The sequence below is a fragment of the Leptonotus elevatus genome, chromosome 4, assembly GCF_054856555.1.
Source record: "Leptonotus elevatus isolate MCC_2025b chromosome 4, RoL_Lele_1.0, whole genome shotgun sequence".
NCBI lineage: Eukaryota > Metazoa > Chordata > Actinopteri > Syngnathiformes > Syngnathidae > Leptonotus > Leptonotus elevatus.
Genome location: NC_141242.1, coordinates 23,111,641 through 23,134,153, shown reverse-complemented (window position 1 = coordinate 23,134,153; position 22,513 = coordinate 23,111,641). Strand labels below are relative to the sequence as shown.

The following is a 22,513-nucleotide window of genomic DNA, read 5'->3' as shown; positions in this document are numbered from 1 at the left end:
ATCTCCCTTATTTGTTTGGATTCTTTGCTTGTAAAAGCTGCTCTTTTAAACCAACACTGGGAGCACGGTTTTACACTTGTGACACATGCATATGTATATGTTTGCTTTGCGTTTATCTGAGCACAGCCAGCAAAGTGCGTGTGTATGGATGCATGTGGACATATGGTCAAATACACTAAAGGGGGAAGTTGGCCGGGTTACAGAGGAAACACCATTTGTGCTCAGTGTGCAGATGAGTTATTACCCTTTCCTGCTATTTACCTAGGGAAAGGCGCGTTGAATGGGCTCGGGCACCGCATCGTCACGACATCGTCGTCCACCATTCTGGAGGCTACGACAAATGTAAACAAAGGCTTTCTGTATTGGCTAATGTAAAGGCTGTGCGTTTGTTGCCTTCCTTTGCGAGTCAGAAACAAGTTAAAATTCTACAAGGGCAAGATAGACCGCAAAGTGAAAGTATAATACACGTTATAATGCGTTGGATCCCTACGAAAGTCTGAATACAGAGTGGAGCAGTGACCCTACTGCCTTCTATGTGAGATATTTTCACTTACATGGTGTGCAAAAATGATCAATTGTTAGCTGTTAGGGTGGCTGCAAGACCTTCAGATGATGAAGCCGGCGAACATACAACGTTGAAGCTATAAACATAACGTGCATTTGCACTATCCCTTTAAGATTTACGCTTAATTGCAACTAGCCATAAAACGTGTGCTCTGATGCTGCAATACAATTATATTTTTATTAATTCATTTGATGATAAAGTATGATTTTTACTTTTACAACTTTATTTGATACTTATTTGTAAAACAGGAATTTGAGTAAAAAGGCAAAAACAACTGAAAAGAGGAAAATTGCTGCCAAACGCCTTTGAGTACTCACAAATACGTTCAAACATACTTACAAGTATGTTCAAATGTATTTGTAGGCTAAATGCTACAAACATAGCATATTTCCACGGGGTATTGTTGTGTATGAAGTCAATATTACATCTTGGAAAAATAATAATAATAATACTATAATAAAAAAAGAATTATAATAATAAATATTGTTTTTTTTTTTTCATAATTTCCCATTGTATTAGTATAATGTGTTCTTAAAAAAAAAATTCCCCACTCATGCTGGTGAAAGTTATACCCCGTGGCATTATGGGAATATAGCATTATATTATATTATTTATAGCATTTAGCTTACGTACGTACTTGCAAGAATGTTTGAGTAACGTTCGAACATATTGAAATACATTTGAACGTACTCTCAAATACGTTAAACTGTTAACTCCACATTGGCAGTTCAATGCTTCCGTACTTTTTAGCAACAAACACAATTTCTCACATTATGAAAAAGCATACATAAAGCAGTTTTCTTTATCTATGAAAATGTGCACTTGCCGTTGATGGAAGGTTGTTGAAGGGTAATTTTCTTTCCATCTGACAGCTGACAATCAGACCATCAGACATCGCTTTGTGATCTCTGAAACGAGGCTTCCCTCTGTCTGTCTTCCACCAAGCAGGAAACCTGTAAAAACCTAGCCTGTTGTCATCTTTTTTTCTTTTGCACCTCCTAACACAGCAACGGTTCACCATTATTTCCACTCAACTGGCTAAATATGACAATAACTCAGAGGGAACACCACGGCAGAGCACGTCCAAAATGGTGGATACCATACCGTCAGTGATGACGTGTAGTGCATGTTTCCTTTATGGTGCCCCAACTAAGTGCCATGGCAAACATTTTTTTTCACCCTCTGACCCTGATGCTGACAGCTCCGCAGATGACGGAAGAAAGAAAACATTGCCTAATCTATGTCCAGTAGTTGCCTACCGTAATCTATGTCCAAACTATTTGCTCAAGCTGTAATTACCACTTTGCCAGCTCTTCCCCGGGAGCTTTGTGAGGACTTAGATCACAGACGATATACAGTAAGACACTGTATGTTTGACCTGAGCAACCCCAAAATCCCACCAGTCTTTGCACAAAATGTATTTGCTTTCAGATCCCTGCATGAACATACATTCTCACGTGTCCTTCTGCAAGATTTTAATGTCACCAGTGTTGGTTCTTTTTTGCCCAAGTCCGTCATGTCTTAGAGGATGTTTGTTTAGGAGACAGCTGTGGAGCCACACACTCTCAAGCTCTGGTCAGAATACCGCTGGACACTTGAAGGTGTGTGGATAAGAGAGACGCACACACACAGCCGTTGTTATGACAAGGCCCCCCAGTGGCATTGATAAGACAGTCCATTCTCTCCTACTGTTCGGATTTCTCAGTTCTAGCACACCATGGCCTGCTTTTACAACTGAATCTCGGCAAACATGCCGAGATGTACTCTTAAACAAGTTGCCTATTATCAATAGCATTGTGGAAAAAGTAGAGAATAGCCACATCCAAATGGTGACACATGTTGACATTTGACCCCTTGTGCACTTGCATTGTCTTTTTTCTCTACAACTTTTGAAATGGTCTCTTTTCATTCACAGTATATAATCTGCAGTAAAATTAATAAAATGACCTATCCCCACCTATTCACTCAAAAACTCATTTGACTTTCTGATGTGTAAGCAAGTGTGTAGTAAAGTGTCAAGGAAGCATGTTGATGGTGTACATCTCGATGTAGAGACAAGCTTTGTATGTTTTGCATGTACTTGTGCGCTTCCGGTGACTTTTATCAAAATCAAATCATCTGTACGCAAAATATTTTTAAGCGTAATGTAATATGAGTTTTTTATTATTATATTAAACTGTTAAGGGATCATGGATTGTGGTATTTTTGAGGTCCAAATTATTAATATACGTAATTATAACATTTTGCGGGGCGCCCTTTTTTGCTATTCACATGCAGCAGGACTCATCAATGTGATATTGTTACTATTTTGTTTGCTGTATAGATACGCAGTGTAAAAGATACTTTTAGTGTCGATTATCTGTGACATTATTTTATTATTGTCCATGTCTATAGTATACGAAACTGTTGCAATGGAATTGCATTTACTGTAATATCAGTTTGGTCATTGTGTACTGTTTTATTAATTAAATAGATTTATATCTACAGTTTGGGCCAATTAAAAAGACGTGTGTTTTTTCCTACGAGTTGACAGTGTCCAAAATCTATTTTTACAGTCATACGTGATAGAATTTCATGTTGTTAAATACAACATACAAGGTGAATGTGTGTATATCTCCAAGTGGACACAAATGATAATTGCAACAGCTGTACTATACTGTACTGTTTTTTGAAAGACGCTGCCTACTGTTGAGGTGTTGAGGCCCAGATTCAGCTCAGTCGCCATTTACGTACCCCGTTACTTATATGCTACTCGCATGCCTGCATGTGTTTGATCTAGTTCTAGTGAGGTGTGAAAAGACTTGTACAGCAGAGTGTGATTTGGATTGCCCTTGTATGTATGTTAAAAAACTAAAATAAAAAACAAACACAACACAATCTAGTCCAGGTGGAGAGGGCAAAAATAATGGAGAGGATGTGTTTGAAAAGAGGAAATTGGGAGGTTGAGAGGCAATGGGGTGAAAAGGGTGACTCAGCATGATAGACAATGGAACTAGAAAGACGAGATGCCGTATGATCCTCCTGGGATCCACCTTAACTGAGAAGCTTAGACTTGTGGCACCTCTTGTTATCGCCATCTATAAACCGGCTTCACCTTTCCCTTAGATCTTCTTTAGCAATAAATCTATTGGAAAATAATATGGGAAACAATAACGCACAGTTTCGTCACATACATTCCATTTTGAGAGACTCTCTTGTCTGCTTGTTTGCGTCCTTCCTTCTCTGTTTTATCAGCTGCAGACAAGACCTCCGGAAGCTCAGTCAGTTGTTGCAGTTACATCTGGCTGCCAACAGAGGATGATAAAAGCCATAAATAACGTCTCCTTCTTTTTTTAAATGCAATATTTATCTCCCTGATTGCATTTGTTACTAACTAACTAACGAAGGCCCTTACAAGTAAGCGCCCCTCCCTTGTGTCAGTTTGCATTGTTCTATTGATCACTTTTGGATGTGTGAGTGTTTCTGTGTGTGTGCAAATTTAGAAAATGATTGAGAAAATGATTGTCTGTGCATTTGAGTGAGAAAAAAAGGTAGTAGCACATTGTATGTGCTGGGCTATTGCTGTCTGAAAAAAATACAGAACTCAAGTTTCATTTCATTGCATGCATCATTTGTGGACTTAAATCATTGTGTTACGTTTGTCATATATTATGGATATTTTTAAGTTGTGTGTACCCGCACTACAATTTAAAATGAGAAATTAGAGTGGCCTATTTTAGTATTTTGATGAAGGTTCAAAGCTTACACAGTTTTTGTTGTACAGTACTTAATTAACCTCAGAGGAAACATTTTTACACTGTATTTTATTTTTTTACATTCATGATTTGCACCACTAAGTAAACCAGTTTACACTCATGCAAACAGTTTTAAAACACTGCAGGGAAAAAACATAATTATTCCCGCGTCACAGTTTTTTAATTTTTTTTTTAAATATAGTAAATGGCACAGACATGGAATATTGCAACAAAGTTGACCTTTCACCAATGGCACCTGTGTCTAATAGAATACAAAAAAGGCAACGCGGACTCACTTTTCCTGTCCTGTTGTTTTGAAAGCTATTGTTGCTGTCCAACAATTTTGCAGTTCAGTAGTAGATATCACACATCTAATGTGATTGTAATGTGATGCTCTGTCACAGTATACACTTGCGTAAATATGCCACCCGGGTCTTTTGTTTCAGCTCTGATGCTGCAAATTTGTCAGGATCTCTGTCTGTATAATCTGGTTGATTTTGAGCCCAATTTCTCCTTTCTAGCCAAAGTCAGCAATGTCCTGATTATCTGATGTCTGTAAAGATGATCCTGCTTGATTTTACTGTGGTGTTGGATGTGTTAAGAGTGTTTTTCTTTTTCTCCACGATCTGCTCTTAAAATGGTTGAGGCAAACAATTGTAAATGTTAAACAACAACAACAATAATAATAATAATAATAATAATAATAATAATAATAATAATAAACTGCCATACATTTATGATAAAAAAATTGATTATGTGATTGCTTAAGGTCATCGAAAAGTAAGGCTAAGCCATGAACTGTTGCTGATGTCATGGAACAGAACAGATATCCAGTGAGGATGTGAACTGAGGCTTGCGCTGTTGCTTGATTTGTTGCATGCTTGTAGAATGTGTCCACCAAGTCATGCACCAAAATTAAAATTACATTAGAATATGAAATGGCAAGAATATTTTCACTTTTTCATTTTCATTTAGTTGCAGATAAGCTAATAGCTAGCTGAGCATCTTCTCCTTATTCTTCAACGTCTCTTGCTTCATTCAAATATTTGTTTGCTCCTACATGAGGTACAGGTGTCTAGGTCAGAGGTGAGTTAGTTTAAATAGTTGGTTGTCCATGGCTGCGTTCACACTGCAAGGTGTGATGCCCAATTAGTTTTTTTGTGTGTTAAATTTTATCTTTTTACGTACTTGGCTCCTTCACATTACAAAAAACAAATGCATCTTCTAATGTGATATCAACAGGGTTGGGAGGGTTACTTTCTAAATGTAATCAGAGGGTTACTTTCTAAATGTAATCCATTACAGTTACAAGTTACCTGCTAAAAATGTACTTAGTAACGTAATCCGAGTACCATAATTAATTAAAGTAATGTAACTGCATTACTTTTGGATTACTCCAATATTGAGTATGCTCATGAAGACAAAATAAAAATAAATACCACCACAATATACAGTATATGTGCCCCTGCTATTTGCGGGTGAGAGGGACCCGGGCAGCCTACAAATAGCAAAAATCCTTGTGTAATTAAAAAGCATGTAGGCTATTGATTGATTGATAGATTGATTGATTGATTGAAAGCCATATGCTGTTTTCGAACTGTCACTGAAAGCAACCACACCTCACAGATAGATAGATAGATAGTCATCCAATGAGGATGACGATGTGTGACATCAACTGCAAAATGAACTTTTATCCCAGTCACAAGTTTAGCCGTGTATATGTTGTGTATGATGGTTAAATAGTGAATTGGTGGGAGGAAGATTTGTTTGGAAGGTGTAACTCACATGGTTGTAGGCTAGCGGGCTAACTAGCAAAAAGCTACAGCGCGTAGCATGCCGCTGGACTCTCAGCTCAATCTTTCACTCCGAGTTCCAGTGAATACCGGTCGCCATTTCCTCCTTCTGTCCGTGAAGCTTTTTCAAACTGCCCACGTGTGGAGGACACTACTAGTTTAGTTCGTTCGTTCCCACCTCCCTGACATGTAGCAATGGTCCCACTCGCGCTCTCTCTCGCTCTGCCCTTTCTCTCTCTCTCACCCTCTTTCGCACTCTCATCGTAGAAATTGTAATCCCTCGAAGTAATCCCCATTTTTAATAAATGTACCTGTAATCTGATTACATGTTTTTTCCTGTAACTGTAATGGAATACAGCTACATTTTTTTTGCAATCTGATTACGTAACAGCGGTACATGAATTCCGTTAATCCCCAAGCCTGGATATCAAACACATTTTTATGCATTAAGCACGACGTCGAGTGACACGCACCCAAATAAAAAAACATTATGTGGCAAAATGTTTACGGAAATAAATACGGTCCCGGTTAGGGCTCATGTTAACGTCTGATATTAACAGAGGGCAAGGCGGGAGGAGGTAGAAATATTTTGGGGATATGAGGGGACGCTCCTCAATTTCCTCATTTCATGGAAGATGACGTCAAGCCATTGCCGTGCGTAATAAATGGACCCATCTGCGTGGCTCAATCACTACTAACACCACAAATGTCCACGTTATACTTCATGTTTCAAGGATGATTCAATTATAATCAAATCAATCACTGTATGATCGGCACTAGTAGGTCACGGGTAAGTACTGTTCATACTGCATGAAAAAAAATTGAGCTGGAGTGTGAACATGTATGGACGTGCCTTGCAACTGGCTGGCAACCAATCCAGAGTTTACCCAGCCTCTCGCCCATTCAATTAAGATAGGCTCCAACTCATCCAAAACCTGATGAACACAAGCAATATAGAAAATGAATGGTTGGATAACATTATGATAATAATGGAATGCATTTTTGTAATATTCCATTAAAAGTGTTCTCCCTTTTCCTCCTCGATTACCAAGATTAAACCAATTTGTACTTTTCAAGCTTATTAAAGCCAAACTGTGATATCATCTTTTTTGGGTGTGTTGATCTAATATAACTTAATAGCCCATAGAGGCAGGATGTTAGACTGTAAACACGATCCAGGCCAGTAGACACAACAACCGAATATGACACGGCAGTAGTTTAGCTTTAAATAAAGCCTGTAACGTGTTTGTTTGCTCCATACTTGTTTCTGAATCCTATAGCAACCATCCTCCCCCCTCCACCTCTGCCTCATGCTATTCCATCATTTTATCATTTCACTAATATTCTACTCCTCTTTCAAATAATCTTCCCTCTCAATCCTGATTTTGAAAGTCTCTCTATCGCTAGCCTTCCACCTCAACTTCTCTATCACCTTTTCTTTCATTCCATCTATCTGCTCCCCGCTTCCACCCCCTTTCTCTGTCTCCAGCCAGACCCCTAGCCTTGGCGAACCAGGTCTTGGCGGTATGATAATGTGGAAAGTTGAACTGGCCCCATTACAGCGAGGCTGATGGTAGGTCCGATAAGGGCGTTGATAATGGGTGCAGATAGCGCTGACACAGCGGTCCAATAGCCTCGCCCTGCCCCCCACCCCCTCCCCATTATCATTCCTGCCCACCGATGGGCTCCCAGAACGCTATCTCCTCTCCATTTCCACTCCTGCGACAGATAAGGATGGAAATACTGACTTCATAGCTGACTGATTAAAGTGTCTGCCTTTCTTGATAATACACAGATAAATTATGTTTCTTTCCTTTCTGTTCTTCTCTCACTCTATTGAGAAAGGGGCGGGTGTAGCGGGAAGAAAAACCTCTACTCTTTTCATTTCTCTTTTCCATTGTTTTTTTTTTTGAGGAGGAAGCTGAAGTGTAAGGAGAATGTTGAATGAGGAATGGCACATTCCGTAATGGTCATCTGATTGGAGAAACTGCGTTGATGTGTCAACTTGTATTTTATTGGTACATCCTGTACTGTATGAATATGTGGCACACACATACGCAAAACAAGCGACTAGTACCAGAGAGTGAACTTGTTTTACTGGCGTGTCTGGTCATAATAAAGGAACAACAATGGCCAGAAGTAGTAAAACATAGAGATGGACAGACAGATTGGCAGTGGGGGCACACTGGTCTGTTTGTAGCCCAGTGAACTGCAGCTTGAGCCATTTCCAGGTAGACTTCTTCTTTTAATAAGTGATTGTGCCACTTTGATATCAGTAGAGATCACTGATGGATATGCTCCCTGCACCTCTAACACATTTGTGTTTTTATTCCCCAACTCACTCCCACTCCCCTCCATATCTTTAGCTATTCAGTTATCTGTCTGTGTGACTAAACTTCTGTCACACCTCTTTCTCCCACTTCTCACAAAGAGAAATTCCCCTCTTTGTCTATCATCTTGGCGGTAGGGATGACCATGGGCCACACCAACATCAAATCCTAATCAAATTTAAGGGAGCAGCAGTATTTGAGAGTCAGGTCCATCTGTTTTTAGTTTTATTTCAATTTACAAGACAGTTTTCACTCTTGCCTCTCAATTTCATTTTCTTGAAGTTTAAGTTACAGAACAATCTTAGTTCAGGTTATGGTGCTAAGAAAATGTAAAATATCGATACACACTTGCACATAAGGTTAGCCATCCATTTTTTTTAAACTCAAATTTTGAAAATACTTATCAGTAAACTTGTACATGTACATTGTAAGATTTGAAAATGTACTTCAGGCTTATAATTGTGAGCGACTGTATTTAACAAAGAGGTTGCAACCTGTTTCATGTTTGAACAGCATTGAAATTAAATATTAAGGCTTAATGTTCCACTAATATAACATTCTTCCATGCTTCAAGTGTGAACCCTTATCCTAGTTAAGAGAATTGTGCGCTGTAATATCGCGATATATTGCCGAATCGTTTTTTTTTTAAACAACCCTATTGACAAACAACCATTCACTTTTACATCTACGAGCAATTTATAATACTCAGTTTGCCTAATGCGGATGTTTTTGGAATGTGGGAGAACCTATCTGGCGAAAACCCAGTCAAGTACGGATCTTCTGACTGTGAGGCCATTAGTACACTGTGCTGAAATATGGCAATCTCAAGGCTAAATAAATCTAGAAGCCAATCTAAAGATGGGTTAATCAATAAATGCAAGTCATTTCGTGCAACAAACCGGCTGGCAAACATTGCTGTGAAGTGACATGTGCTTTCCAAATTGTTCACTGTCTGGAGATAGGAATTTTATTGACAAAGTTGCAGGTGTTCCGGTCCTCCCATTTTGTGTTGATGTCTGTAGCACAGATCAGCTTTTCCTTTGTAGCTATCTTGTGGGGCATAAAATGTTTCCCAATGATTACTGAAGTGCATTTTTGTGTGAAAGACATGACAATCAAATCTAACGCCGTTGTAGATTCATTGATTGATTTGTTTATATTTGAGAAACGAGCAATTAGGTGTGCAAATGTGGTGTGGCTCCTCAAACGTGTTGCTACATGATCCACCTGCAAAATCTTCAAAACAATGTTATTGCTTTAGCTCATTCACTCCCATCCATTTTCACTGAAGCAACACCCTTTGCTCGCGGCTGTTTTACTGGATTTTAATTGATTTTGCAAGGCCCACAATAGATTGTGTTCTATTGCTATAAAACATGTAACCTACCAAAAGAAAGATTAGTCTCTTCTTTCATCAGGAAAAAAAAAGTATATTTCTATCTGTTTCTGTTTTGCAGCAATAATCATTAGAATATAGCTAAATTTAGTCATTATTCACAAATCTTTTTAAAACAGTGGGGGGAAAGAGCTTTTTGCAGCATTGCCCTGGTTGATCTCTTATATTCTGCTGTCACCTGCTGGCCGTTTTTGTAATAACTACCATTGCTTTAAGCGTTCTCTTCAGTTCAGAGGCTGCATCAAAGCGTTCTATATGCTATAGCATAAAAAAACATAAAAGACGTATAATGGTAATATTCATATGTTTTTGAGAGCAAATGAGTTAAAGTACTTTCTATGCTGTTTTAAATATTACAGTGACCCATAGCTACATGGGATGGTCGCAAGCAATCACTATACACAGTCTTTCAATATCCGCCGGAACAGTAATTTGATACAAGTGTGACAAATGTCTCAACACATTCCTGGGATTTTTCTTTTATAGCATCTGGGGCACAGAGGCTTCAAAAGTCACATGTGTAACATAAAACAGTACAACTGTCAACTCTTCAGTAATCCCCTGTGCCTCACCATGAAGCCAGAATAGCCGATTTACACTGCATCCAACTTTTGCAATAACACAAATAATGAGATTGGCTCCAATCAGACATTGGTTTATTCATTGAATATTTATCTTGAAGAATTTGGTAGATTGTGTGGAATTTGTGATTTATTCATGTCTTGAAGCAACGGACACTTGGCTGCATTTAGCTAATGTGCTGTTGATTCAGTTCAGTTTTCGGAAGAACAAGAAATCGGTTATAGGATCTTGTGTATAATTTTCTTAATACAACACTAATTTAGAAACAGAACATCAGAATATTCATACAGATTACCCCATCCCATTAATAACATATACAAATATATATTAATTTAACGTTAATTTATCACAGAGTCCATGATGAAAATCAAGTCCAGTTCTTAGTGTCCCCATATACTGTACATCATAATAATAAATAATCCTTCTGTTCTGTGTTTCTACGAACTATATACAGTTGAACCTCAAGTTACAAACAATTGAATTCATAAATTGAGGAAATGTTTCCTATTGAAATGAATGGAAATGCAATTAATCCGTTTCAGCCTCAGTTATACTTAGTTATACTGTATTTTTTTATACCATTGGGTGATTACAAATAAATATAATAAATATAGAAATAAGTGAAAACACCCTATAAATTATAAAACACTTAAAAAACACAATTATTCACATTCATTCCTAGTATTGGAACTACTGATACATCATTTATGATCATTGAAGTTCTCTGTCCTGAGATATCTTCATCCATATTATGACAGTACAATTACAGTTGGTGACCCTGTCAAGTTAGTGATCTCATCATCGAGCAAGTCAAATGTTGTGTTCTCCAACCGGGAGCGCCGGAATGGAACAACACGCTGTTAGCCCAGGCCACACTAGCTGACCTTGATAGATTAGAGTCAGAGAGCTTTTCTGTCTGACACATAGCAATGATAAGCCTGTGTATGGGAAATATTTCCCCCTCTCTCCGAATGGTGGTTTCAGTCCGTCCAGTCAGTTGTTGTTGTGTGCACGCATGCGTCTTCTGACAAATCTTTCCATTTGTGGCCCAAGTAGGCATCTTCTGTTCCACCTTAGCTGTTTTTTGTCTCTTGCACAGAATTTTCTTTACACATAAGAAAACATCTGTCTGCAACTGATCCCTGTACACGACCTCAACATGGATAAAGAAAATCTAAATCAAGTTACTTTTGATACAACAACACGTCTCATTTTCGTGTCCCATGAGTCCAAGTCCATAAAGAACAGGAAGTAGATGGCAGAAAATGAAAGAAAATAGAAAGCACAAAAAAGAAAAATGATAAAAAGCACTGATAAGCAAGAGACTGTGTTGTGTAGGAGTTGATATCAATGTTATCTATCTGTCTTTTTTCACTCAGCAAGCCCTTCTGTTGTTTTTAGCCCTTATCTCATTGCACCAAAATGCCAAGAACAAAAAGAGTAGAAAGGGGAAAAAAACCTGTGGATTATTCACGAGGTTAGGAAATTAGGAACACAGAGAGGTATTTGTCATTGCTTTGGTATGTTTATAATATTTTTTTACAATAATTAATTATAATGGTTGTTTTTAATACAATCTGCAATTGTTTTCTATTAGTAGAACACGCACACATGCACGCGCGCACACACGCACACACACGCACACACACGTTCTGGTGGATGCAGATAAGCTCAGTCCCTAATCTAATGCTAATAGAGAGGCAAGAACCAGTGATGGACAGGTTTTAGTTTCCCCAGTGAAGGGCTGCAACGTCATCGATGTATGAATGGGACACTTTGATTGGCCAGCTTTGTGGCACAAAGACATCTGATGGCGTCTCAACTGAAGACACGACGACAGGCAGGTCAACAACTTGACCTCACTTTACATCTGAATCTCTAATTGTGCTTGCTCTTAACACAATACTTGTGGAGTCCCTGCTGACTAGCAGTCTGTTTGCTCATGCATGTACAATGTTCAGTTGACCAGCTGGAAGTAAACACTTCCTCTCATGCAAAAAGGGCACTTGTAAGGAAACTCAAAATACAGGACTGAAAATAACAAATGGACAATTTGCAATAGTGTTGCACCGAGTACCGGTACCAGGACACGTATTGTGAATTTTAAGGGGGAAAAATATCACAATGCCATAATTTGCAAATACCGGTAATTGGGAGAAAAATACTGTGAAAACACTCCTACTCCAATTAAGGCAGAAGCCTGTCAATGATGCGTCATGTTGAAGCCTTCCCGTATAAATAAATATCAGTGATATATTAATTAGAGATATCCCGATTTGTTTGTACCTGAATGCGAGTCCATGTCACTTGATTTTGAGTATCTGCCGATACCAAGTCCCGACCCTATACGTCTGCAATGCAATGTAATGAAGAAAACAAAAACTGCATCCAAACTGTTTCATTAATTTTTAATTTCTAATTTCTAATTTCTAATTTAAAATTTAAAATTTAAAATTTAAAATTTAAAATTTAAAATTTAAAATTTAAAATTTAAAATTTAAAATTTAAAATTTAAAATTTAAAATTTAAAATTTAAAATTTAAAATTTAAAATTTTTTTATCATATGAATGAAAGTATCCCAAGATGATAACTTTTTATCTGGCTGTAAATCAGCAGTGTTTCAAATCAAATAACTAAACTATGTTATTCTTGACTTCAGAAATTAAGAACATTTAAAAACCTGATCTTTTATCTGATCAGCTGAAAATCGTGTGATTGTCCCCGATTTCCAATCATGTCAATCAGATCGGGACATTCCTAATGTTTATCAGTTAAATGCACATTTCAATGCAATAATGATCAATATTTAAATGGCACTTTTACTTGCTGTTGGGGCTGCTCGATTATGAAGAAAATATTAATCATGATTATTTTGGTAATAATTGAAATCATGATAATTTTTTGGGTACAAAACAAGAAAATGTTTCAGCATAAAAATTATTAAGACAAATAGAATTATTTGAAACACAATTATGCAATTTCCTTTTGGATGAAACAATTTATTTTACGGTTACAGTTATTTTGTAATTGTGGAGAGTGATCATTGAAATTGACATTCGATTGATTGCACAGCTTTACTTGCGTTGCTCATTTCTGGCCAGGGACATTTTCAAATTGTTTTTCGACTGGTTTGTATTGAAATATACCCCCCCCCCCCCCCCTCAAGATTTAAAAATATTCACATGCCTATTATTTTATTAAGTCATTCACTGAAATCCATTTAAATTAAAAATGTTTGCTTTTTAGGACAATTCATCTTATATGATTAAAATGGCATAATCAAGATTAATTAATTACAAAGCCAACACAAAACAAGGCAACACTAGTTTGCAAAGGGCACTTTTTATGCACAAAGATGAATATTGATAATATGAATCTCATTATATGACCCTTGGCAAAAATAGAAGCATTTGCATACTATCCACAAATGCTGGAGGTGTCCCAATTTCATTTAGCTATCGCTGCCATTTGGACCTTGCCTTAGGCTATCCACAAAAAGTATTTTCTCATTTGCATGAGCATTTCTGGATATTTTATGCAATCGTGTTTGGCATACACCTGTATGAATAGTCTTAAAAAAACAGGGACAGACAAGATAACTAAAAAGAATAATTATATTGAATTCAGCTACATTTTATATTATTGTATTTTTTATTTTTCATGTCATATTTCCCTCTGAGACTCAGTATGTCGTAATTAACATGAATTTATGAGACCACCACCCAATAGCATTTTCAAAGGCATATTGACTATCAGCTATTAGTTTCCCCTTTCTTTTTTTCCTTCACATCAGTGTGCCCCTTTACGCCATACTCAGCTGTTCAGCTTACCTCTCCTTCTGTCACCACGCTATTGTCCGTGTATTAGTATTAGCAGCAGCAGTGTTCCCTGAAGTTAAACAATCTGCTGTAATCTATCAGTTTATTATCAGCCCTATCTGAGAGCTAAGAAAGCTGGGGCCGGGACTGTGGCGCCGCTCTCCAGAGCTGATAAAATTTCAGAGTTCAGCGATGATGAATGTTAAGAAACTACACCCTCGTTGCCGATGACGTGGACTTGGCAGAGTGGAGCAGAAAGAAGGGGCGGTCAGAGGAGAAAAAATGGCCAACAGAATAAAAGAGCCACATTGATGAGGAAGAAAGAGAGGCAGCAGTCAGTGATCAATAATATAACAATATACTATAAATAGTGAAGCTAGGTGTAAAAATGTTCCCGAGCGGCATGCAGAGCTCACCGCCAGCACTCATTCACACGATTCGTCTGATTCATTTGGCCACCTTTCGGAATCACCGGCGCGCCATTGTCACTTTGCGGCGGCCTACCAAAGGTAGGTAGAGAGCCGCTACCATCGGGCCAGGGCACCGCTGAGGCTGCCGGCTGAGGCTGGAGACCTCTCATTCAAGGCAATGAAACTGGTCAGTGATGTGTGCTGTAACAATCCGCAGTGTGGGACCGTGCCACAGGGTGGCACCTCTTTGTTTTTGTGGGCATGTGCAGCGCTTTTTCGTTTTTGGCTGTACATGGTTTTGACACCGGAGAGGCACAACTATCGTGACGCGCGGTAGGGCCTAGCCCACTGTTTTTTTTGTTTATTTTTAATAAAAGTGAACCTGTGGACTTTCAGTTGCTCTACGGTTTTTGTTGTCCCGCTGCGCCGTCCATGGCCCATCAGCCACCTTTACATCACAGTGAGCTTGTGATACGGGCTGGTCCTCAGTTGGAAAAGGGTGGCATGCTCTCTCCGGATCGGGGAGGAGATCCTGCCCCAAGTGGAGGAGTTCAAGTATTTTGGGGTTTTGTTCACGAGTGAGGGCAGGAGGGAGCGGGAGATCGACAAGTGGATCGGTGCAGCATCTGCAGTGATGCGGGCTCTGTATCGGTCTGTTGTGGTGAAGCAGGAGCTGAGTCAAAAGGCGAAGCTCTCGATTTACCGGTCGATCTACGTTCCTACCTTCACCTATGGTCACAAGGGGTGGGTCGTGACCGAAAGAACAAGATCAAGATACAAGCGGCCGAAATTAGTTTCCTCCGCAGGGTGTCCGGGCTCTCCCTTGGAGATAGGGTGAGAAGCTCGGTCATCCGGGAGGGACTCAGAGTCGAGCCGCTGCGTTAAGAGGAACCAGTTGAGGTGGCTCGGGCATCTGGTTCGGATTCTTCCTGGACGCCTCCCTGGAGAGGTGTTCCGGGCATGTCCCACCGGCGAGAGGCCCCGGGGACGACCCAGGACACACTGGAGAGACTATGTCTCCCGGCTGGCCTGGGAACCCCTTGGGATCCCGTCGGAGGAGCTGGTCAAAGTGGCTGGGGAGAGGGAAGTCTGGGCTTCCCTCCTAAAGCTGCTGCCCCCGCAACCCGACCCCGGATAAGCGGTGGATGATGGATGGATGGATGGATGAATGGATGGAAGGGTAAAATGATTGTCCTGTCTAAACTAGATTAAAACGTTTACAGTTTTTGTTGACTAAAACTAGATGAATACATTTACGTTTCCTAGGACTAAAATAAAGACTAAAATGCTAGCTTTATAGTCGACTAAAAATAGACACAAAAAAAATGGGATGAGGTTGACTGATTATGTTAAAAACTAACAAGCGTGACTGAAATTGGACTAAAACAGAGTAGATGTAAAAATGGCGAATACAATTAACACTAGCTCACAGTCCTCATCTCCTCTGGCTGGCCTGAAGGTTGTGATCGGTCACCTACTCTGTGGTCTGTCCACATGAACACTCTGACAGCCTCTATTCTGCTGCTAATTGGACTTGTAAGGTCTCAAAGTCCCACAATTATGATGCAGGTGATAAGAGTGGTTGGTTGCTCCAAAAAGCAATGGGATAAATGATAAAACATTTAAGAGAGGAATAATAATGAATCGGCCAGTTAATACTGGTCCTTATATTTTCTGACATTCTATTCATAAAAACACAAAAGGAGTATATTTGATTTTGGTGGTCACAGCATCTCATCCCAGCTGTTAGTCACAAAAGCATTTGTTGCGTGAATAAAGAAATAGCCAATGTTCATCTTTTTAAAGTTGCTCAGATATGTCTAGTTCAACAGGTCTTGAACAAAACACTGTTGTCAAAGGTGCTTCATACTGTAGTTACTTGAGGTAATCTGGTAAATAAAAGATGCAACCCTGAGCATTTGTTTGATGTACATTTCCGATTGCTATGAGGATGAGGTGGATAATTATTCTCATTGTTTTTATTGTCTGTTTTCCTTAACCATGGTGTGGACCTCAGAACAAAGTCAAGTGATTCCTACTGAATTAAGATTTTAAATTAAATCGGAACTTCAGGTTAGATAATGAGGATGTTTTCATCATATTAACTACATTAGTGTGCAGTAGGTAGTCTAGTGAATACACTTCAGTAGCCAAGTCAGGTTCATTTGTATTGCACATTTCAGCAACAAGACAACTAACTCAAGATGCTTCACACAAGACATTAAAATACAATGGCAAAGGGAAAAATAAATCACAACTATAACATTTTAAAAGAGGCATGTAAAAGATAAAAACACATCAAAGTAAAAATTACAGTACAGATTTTGAGTACAATTTGATGAGTAAACATGATTTGACTTATAGGTAGCAATAAACAGGTGAGTCTTGAAACTTGATTTAAAATAATTTAGACTCTCAGCAGATCTGATGCCTTCTGGGAATTTGTTCCAGATATATGGAGCAAAGAAACCGGAGGCCAACCCTCCATGCCTAGATCTAACTTCAGGAACACAGAGCAGACCAGCCCTCGACGACCTGAGCAGTCTGGATGGTTCATGCTGGATTAGAAGGTCTTAGATGTATTTTTGGCCCAAACCATTTTTTCTCTTCTTTTTTTCAGTTTTATAGGCTAGCAGGGGAATTTTGAAGTCTATTCTCTGAGAAACAGGAAGCCAGTGTAGAGACCTCAGAACAGGGGTGATGTAGTCCATCTATCCTCGTGGTCTAGTGGCAGTATTTTGGATCAGGTGTGGTTGTCTGATGGACTTTTTAGGCAGACCAGAGGAGATACTATTACAGTAATCAACCGACTAGTTTCAAAAGGTCCTGTCGTGACATTAGTCCTTTAATACTACGGTTATTTTTGAGGTGATAATAGGCTGACTTTGTGATTGTTTTTTATGGTTTTAGTCCATGACAATGCCAAGATTCCTGGTCTGATATTTTTAACTGAAGAGACTGGAGATACATGCTGATTTTAAAGGTGCATTGTGCCGTTTAAAAAGGTAATGTTAAAGCTTTTTCTACATCATGCATGCACCGCCAATGCCCAAATGAGTACGAAGAGCCCTGACTGTTTTACTCAGACTGCATCCAACAGCTCTTATCTTCCCTTTATAGTAGAGTGTGCGGACCCTGCACACTCCACAGTTCCTCCAGGGGCGGAGTTTTTCTTACCTCATTTGAAGTCATGTCTTCGTTTGTCAACTAAGGCTGTCGCTTTAAGATCGTGCACGTACTCGCACACGCATCATGAACGAGCCTGACACAGATGCTGCAGTTACACTTTGGGCCAGATGTGGCAGTCGCTGGTAAAAAAGTGACAAACTGCACAAAGATCCTTTAAGATGTTCCTCCTTATTTCTCAAAACAACTACAGTACCTCAATTTTATTCTCTGTTTATCTCTAGATAATGATGGAACATACACTGTATACACTCAATTATTTGTTCCATGCATTTACCCTGTGTTTGTATGGTGCTACGGACATCTGGGGACATTAAAATGTAGAGTTGTGTGTCTATTATTATTTTTCTATTATCTGAGTAAGAGGTCAAACAGAAGAGGCACCAGGACGCAGCCTTGGGGGACCCCACATGTGATTTTGCTCTACTCAGATTTAAATTTACCCATTGACAAAAAATAATCCCTCCCCTTTAAGTAGGATTCAAACAGGTGGCAAATCCAGGTCCAGCCACCCTGCCACAGTTTGTCTTTAGCCCCTAGTGCTAGCTAGCTAGCTCTCTAGCAGGTAAATGAGCACCATGGGTGCTAGCTAGCTAGCTATCTCGCTCCCTGGCAGGTAATTGAGCCCCATGGATCCTAGCTAGCTAGCTTGCTAGCTCCCTAGTAGGTAAATGAGTATGGGAGCTAGCAAGGGAGCTAGCTAAATAGCGCCTGAGGATAAAGCTAAACTGTGGCAGGATTTTTACTTTCTGGAACTGTATTTGGCACCTCTGGATGCAAACCAAACAAAAACGGTGCCAATTGTTCAGCGATGAAGTAATATATCGTGATCAACTGTGTTGAATTCAGCACTGAGGTCCAATAACACTAACACTGAAGATCTGCCATGATCTGATTTTCAGCAAATGTCATTAAATACTTTGACCACAGCAGTCTCAGTGCTGCGACGTGGTGTAAAACCTGACTGAAAGATGTAATAGACTTCCGTGCACACACAAAAACTGTACACACGCACACAGTGACGTGGTTCTTAAGTGCACAAAAGAAAAAAAAAAATTGAAAAAATAAGAAGAGAAAAATGAGTTCATGAGCATATAATAGCAGTTAATGCGTGGCGGGGCACGGGCAGCTTTGTACGACAAAGTGTCAAGCTCTTAATAGAATCTGATAGATGCCTGTCTCCTCAGGCCTGTTGGGTAGTCTGTGTGTTGTAGGGGGTGGCACTCATTATGCCAATAGTCACTCTCCCCCTTTTTTTTCCCTCCATTCCTTGTCTTACTGTCATTCTATGAAGGAACAATTTGTCAATAATTGGCCGTGTCATTCTCGTCAAGACGGTTTGATAAAGTGTCAGTTCTTTTGAGTCCGGGCCATAGAGTATCTCCCAAAAATATTGGAAGCGAGGAAAAGGCAGCATGTGGCAGCAGATCTGTGGCAGCGATAGGGCCATTAAGCGCTTTAGAAGTATTTTAGCTGAACCCACACAAAGCAGAAATAGATAAATAAATAATTAAAGCAGAAAAAGTGGAACGTCAACTGCCAGAGAAGTGATATAGACTTTAAGAAACCATTTGGGAGGGGGAAAGATAAAAGATTATCCCTCTTTTCTGCAAACATATTGCCTCCTCAGCCATTGCTGAAGCCAATTCGCTTACTCAAGCATTCATGCAGACATAGTGTGTACGTGTATCTGTGCGTGTGTGTGTGCCCTACACAGACAATGTGCTCTGAAGGAGGGCTACTATCACACACAGTATATAAACATGTATTCTGAGTGTGTGCGTTGGTGGGGTGTATATTGCTTGTGTGAGTCTGATCTTGCTTTAGTCTACATCACTCAGCATTATATTGCATTCATTATCAGCTTCTCTGTTTAAATAGCAGGGAGTTTCCAGAAATATCCCAGGATGCTCATTATCTGTAAAATATCTCAATGACGCTCATCTGATCTGGCTTAAATCCTCCTCACCTAGCACATTCCTCAAACACTTCCAACCCAAAGGGTGCAGTTTTGTGAGATCCATCTTTATTCTGCGGCTGGAAACCAAGCGGTCAGTCGTTCTATTAATCACGGTCACTACATGTTGCCAAAATTGTTGGTGCCCTTTCATAAAAGAAAGAAAAACAATAGTGATTGAAGTAACTTGAAATTGGCAAATGTTATACTAAATGTACTCGAAATTAACCAATAAAAATTAGACCTTGCTTTATTTTTGTGGTTCAACAGAAATATTTCAAAGCTCTAACTCGTGAAACTTGCGTGGACAAAAGTGATTGTATCAGTAGTGTTACATATCCTTAACTTTATACTTTGTTGCAAAACCTTTTGAAGCTATCACTGACATGATCACATATATCTGTAACTGTAGACTGTGTTTACATGCAGTCAATATTCGCGGAAAGAGAAGTTACTGTTACTGTCATCTGAGATTTCTTACCTTTGGTGGATTCCTCGAGTGCAAGTTCAGGAGTGGTTGACAAACGGACTCACTTGAGGGTTTTTTTCTTCTCATTGTAGATGAATGTTGAAAATGTGCGCTTGGAGCGGCACTCGCAGTGTGAGTTTTGGCAGAAAGGGGAACTATAGTATTGTACAGCATGATGTGGCAATACGGCATTTTACATGCATTTATGACATTTATGGACATCAGTCTGCGTTTGTTTGTATCTACGAATGTTCGTAAGTCGAATGTTCGTAACGCAGGAACCCCCTGTAGTCTTTTCATTTTCCTTTTTCTTTTTTGTTATTGTCCTTAGCCATTCCTGCATGTTTTGGGACATGATGCTTTTTGAGGAGTTTTTGACCTGCAGCACAGAACATTTTGCTCCAGAATTCCTCATTTTGAGATATCATTGTACCCTGTGCAAATTCAAGACTTACTGTCCAGGTTGGAGTCGGGCAGCCCCAGAACATAACTGAGCCTCCTCCATGTTTAGTCTGAAAACGTAGAGCGAATGTGCATTGCCTTAAGTATCCAGTCTTGTCTCATCAGTTTCCCAGAAGCTTTGTGCTTTGTCAATATGTATTTTGGAAAATTCAGGTTTCATCCGTTTCAGTGACCATTTTTGGTTTTACCTTCTTTATCGGTGGCGTACATTCACATTTTCCTATGCCTGTGTATGAAGAAACGAAACACTGTACCTATTGTCAAACATGTAGGAGGGTATATCCACCTGTTAAGTACAGTCATAGGAAAGTATGTCCTTCATCTTGATTTCATTCATTTGAGGGATCTCACTGATAACAATTGGGAGGCCTCGGATTTGCTCCGTTATAGAGCAAACCTACGCTGCCCTTTTAGTCAACTGGTCCTGCTTTGCATACTCACTTGTGATACCATGCATGTTACGTAGGAGTGGTAAAAGCCATATTGGTAGAACACTATACATATTTAAGGGTAAAATATATATTGTAGGCCAATAGTTTTAATTTCAGACAAAATCAAAATTGAGGCAGCACAATGACAATAAAGTGGATATGATTTTGAAGGAGGAGGACTCTGCTACACTGTGGAGTATTCTAACAAGAAAATAATCCTACACACACGTCAAAACTGATTTTGGTAGCTGGCTAACATCTGGAATGGCCTTCCGAAATCCCTAAACTTAAACCTATTCAACATTTGTGGACTAATTCTAAAAGCCAGATCTGTGCTAGGAAGTGTGAATATATACAATATGTTGTACTAGGGATGTAGCGATAACTGTGATATTGCAATATTAATATTGCCACAATATCCTTGTTTATCCCTTGTCGTCATGTCACAATTTTCAAAGCAGCACATCTGTAAAAAAGGCAAGGTTGTATTCCATTTGTGCAGTTGTAGTACTCTCTGGTGGCTAGTACTTGTGCAGTTTAATTTTAATTAGGCATTTTGGCCGCGGCAGTTATCACTCCCATAAATCAATTATACAACCAAATAGTTTTCGCCGTCAAAAAGTGTTACTTTTCGCCGAATACAGCATTGTAAACTACATAGACCATGACACTTTGCGTCGCTGAGCCAATAGGAGCATATGACATGACATGAAATGACATGGCCAAGCCTATTTCTTTGTCACTCACTTATTATGTGCAAAATCACAATATTGTGTTTCCCCCCCCTCAATATCGTGAATTTTTAGAAAGTATAATGAGCTCTTTTTTATGTTGCCAACCTTGCCACAATATCGCGATAATTATCGTATTATGAGGTTCCTATCAGAATATTTTTTGTATTGTGACGTTTGGATATCGTTACATTACATCCCTAATATGTACTTTATGTATGAGCTCAGTATCGCCCTTTAAATCGTGTTGACAGTAACGAATGACTTCTGAATGGAATGGAATGGTTACCCCATGTATTTTTGTGAAATATACATCATAGTCCAACAAATGATAAATCCAATTTGATCAAAATGATAAATGGAGTGCATACAGCGCTTTATCCACTAGATTTGTCAAAATTAGTTGACTGACAGCTAAGCGATTAATTCATTAAATTTCCTCACATTTGTATTCATTATTGCTTTTCTTTTATTATTATTTGTTTTCTTTCATTAACAGAGGTGTACCAACTTTTTTGTCCGGGTATGGGCTGCCAAGATTAGTCAACTAGTCATCGACAGCTAATTTAATAACTTCATTATGTATGTATGTATTTATTTATATATTTAGCAGATTTGTCATCATCATCATCATGTTGACGCTGATGC

The 22,513-nt window shown here is 39.0% G+C and overlaps 1 protein-coding gene across 3 annotated transcripts in view; it reads left to right on the top strand.

Annotated features, from left to right (window-relative positions):
* Nucleotides 1–22,513, top strand: part of zfpm1 (zinc finger protein, FOG family member 1) — a 91,072-nt gene that overhangs the window by 5,768 nt on the left and 62,791 nt on the right. The window contains exon 1 of one of the 3 annotated variants that reach the window (XM_086074740.1): nucleotides 14,464–14,728. The exons of the other annotated variants lie outside the window; for them this stretch is intronic. Within the exon in view, the coding sequence (XP_085930866.1) occupies nucleotides 14,608–14,728 (121 nt within the window). The 5' untranslated portion in view covers nucleotides 14,464–14,607. Of the gene's footprint in view, nucleotides 1–14,463; nucleotides 14,729–22,513 lie in introns of those variants that run through there. 3 annotated transcript variants of the gene reach the window in all.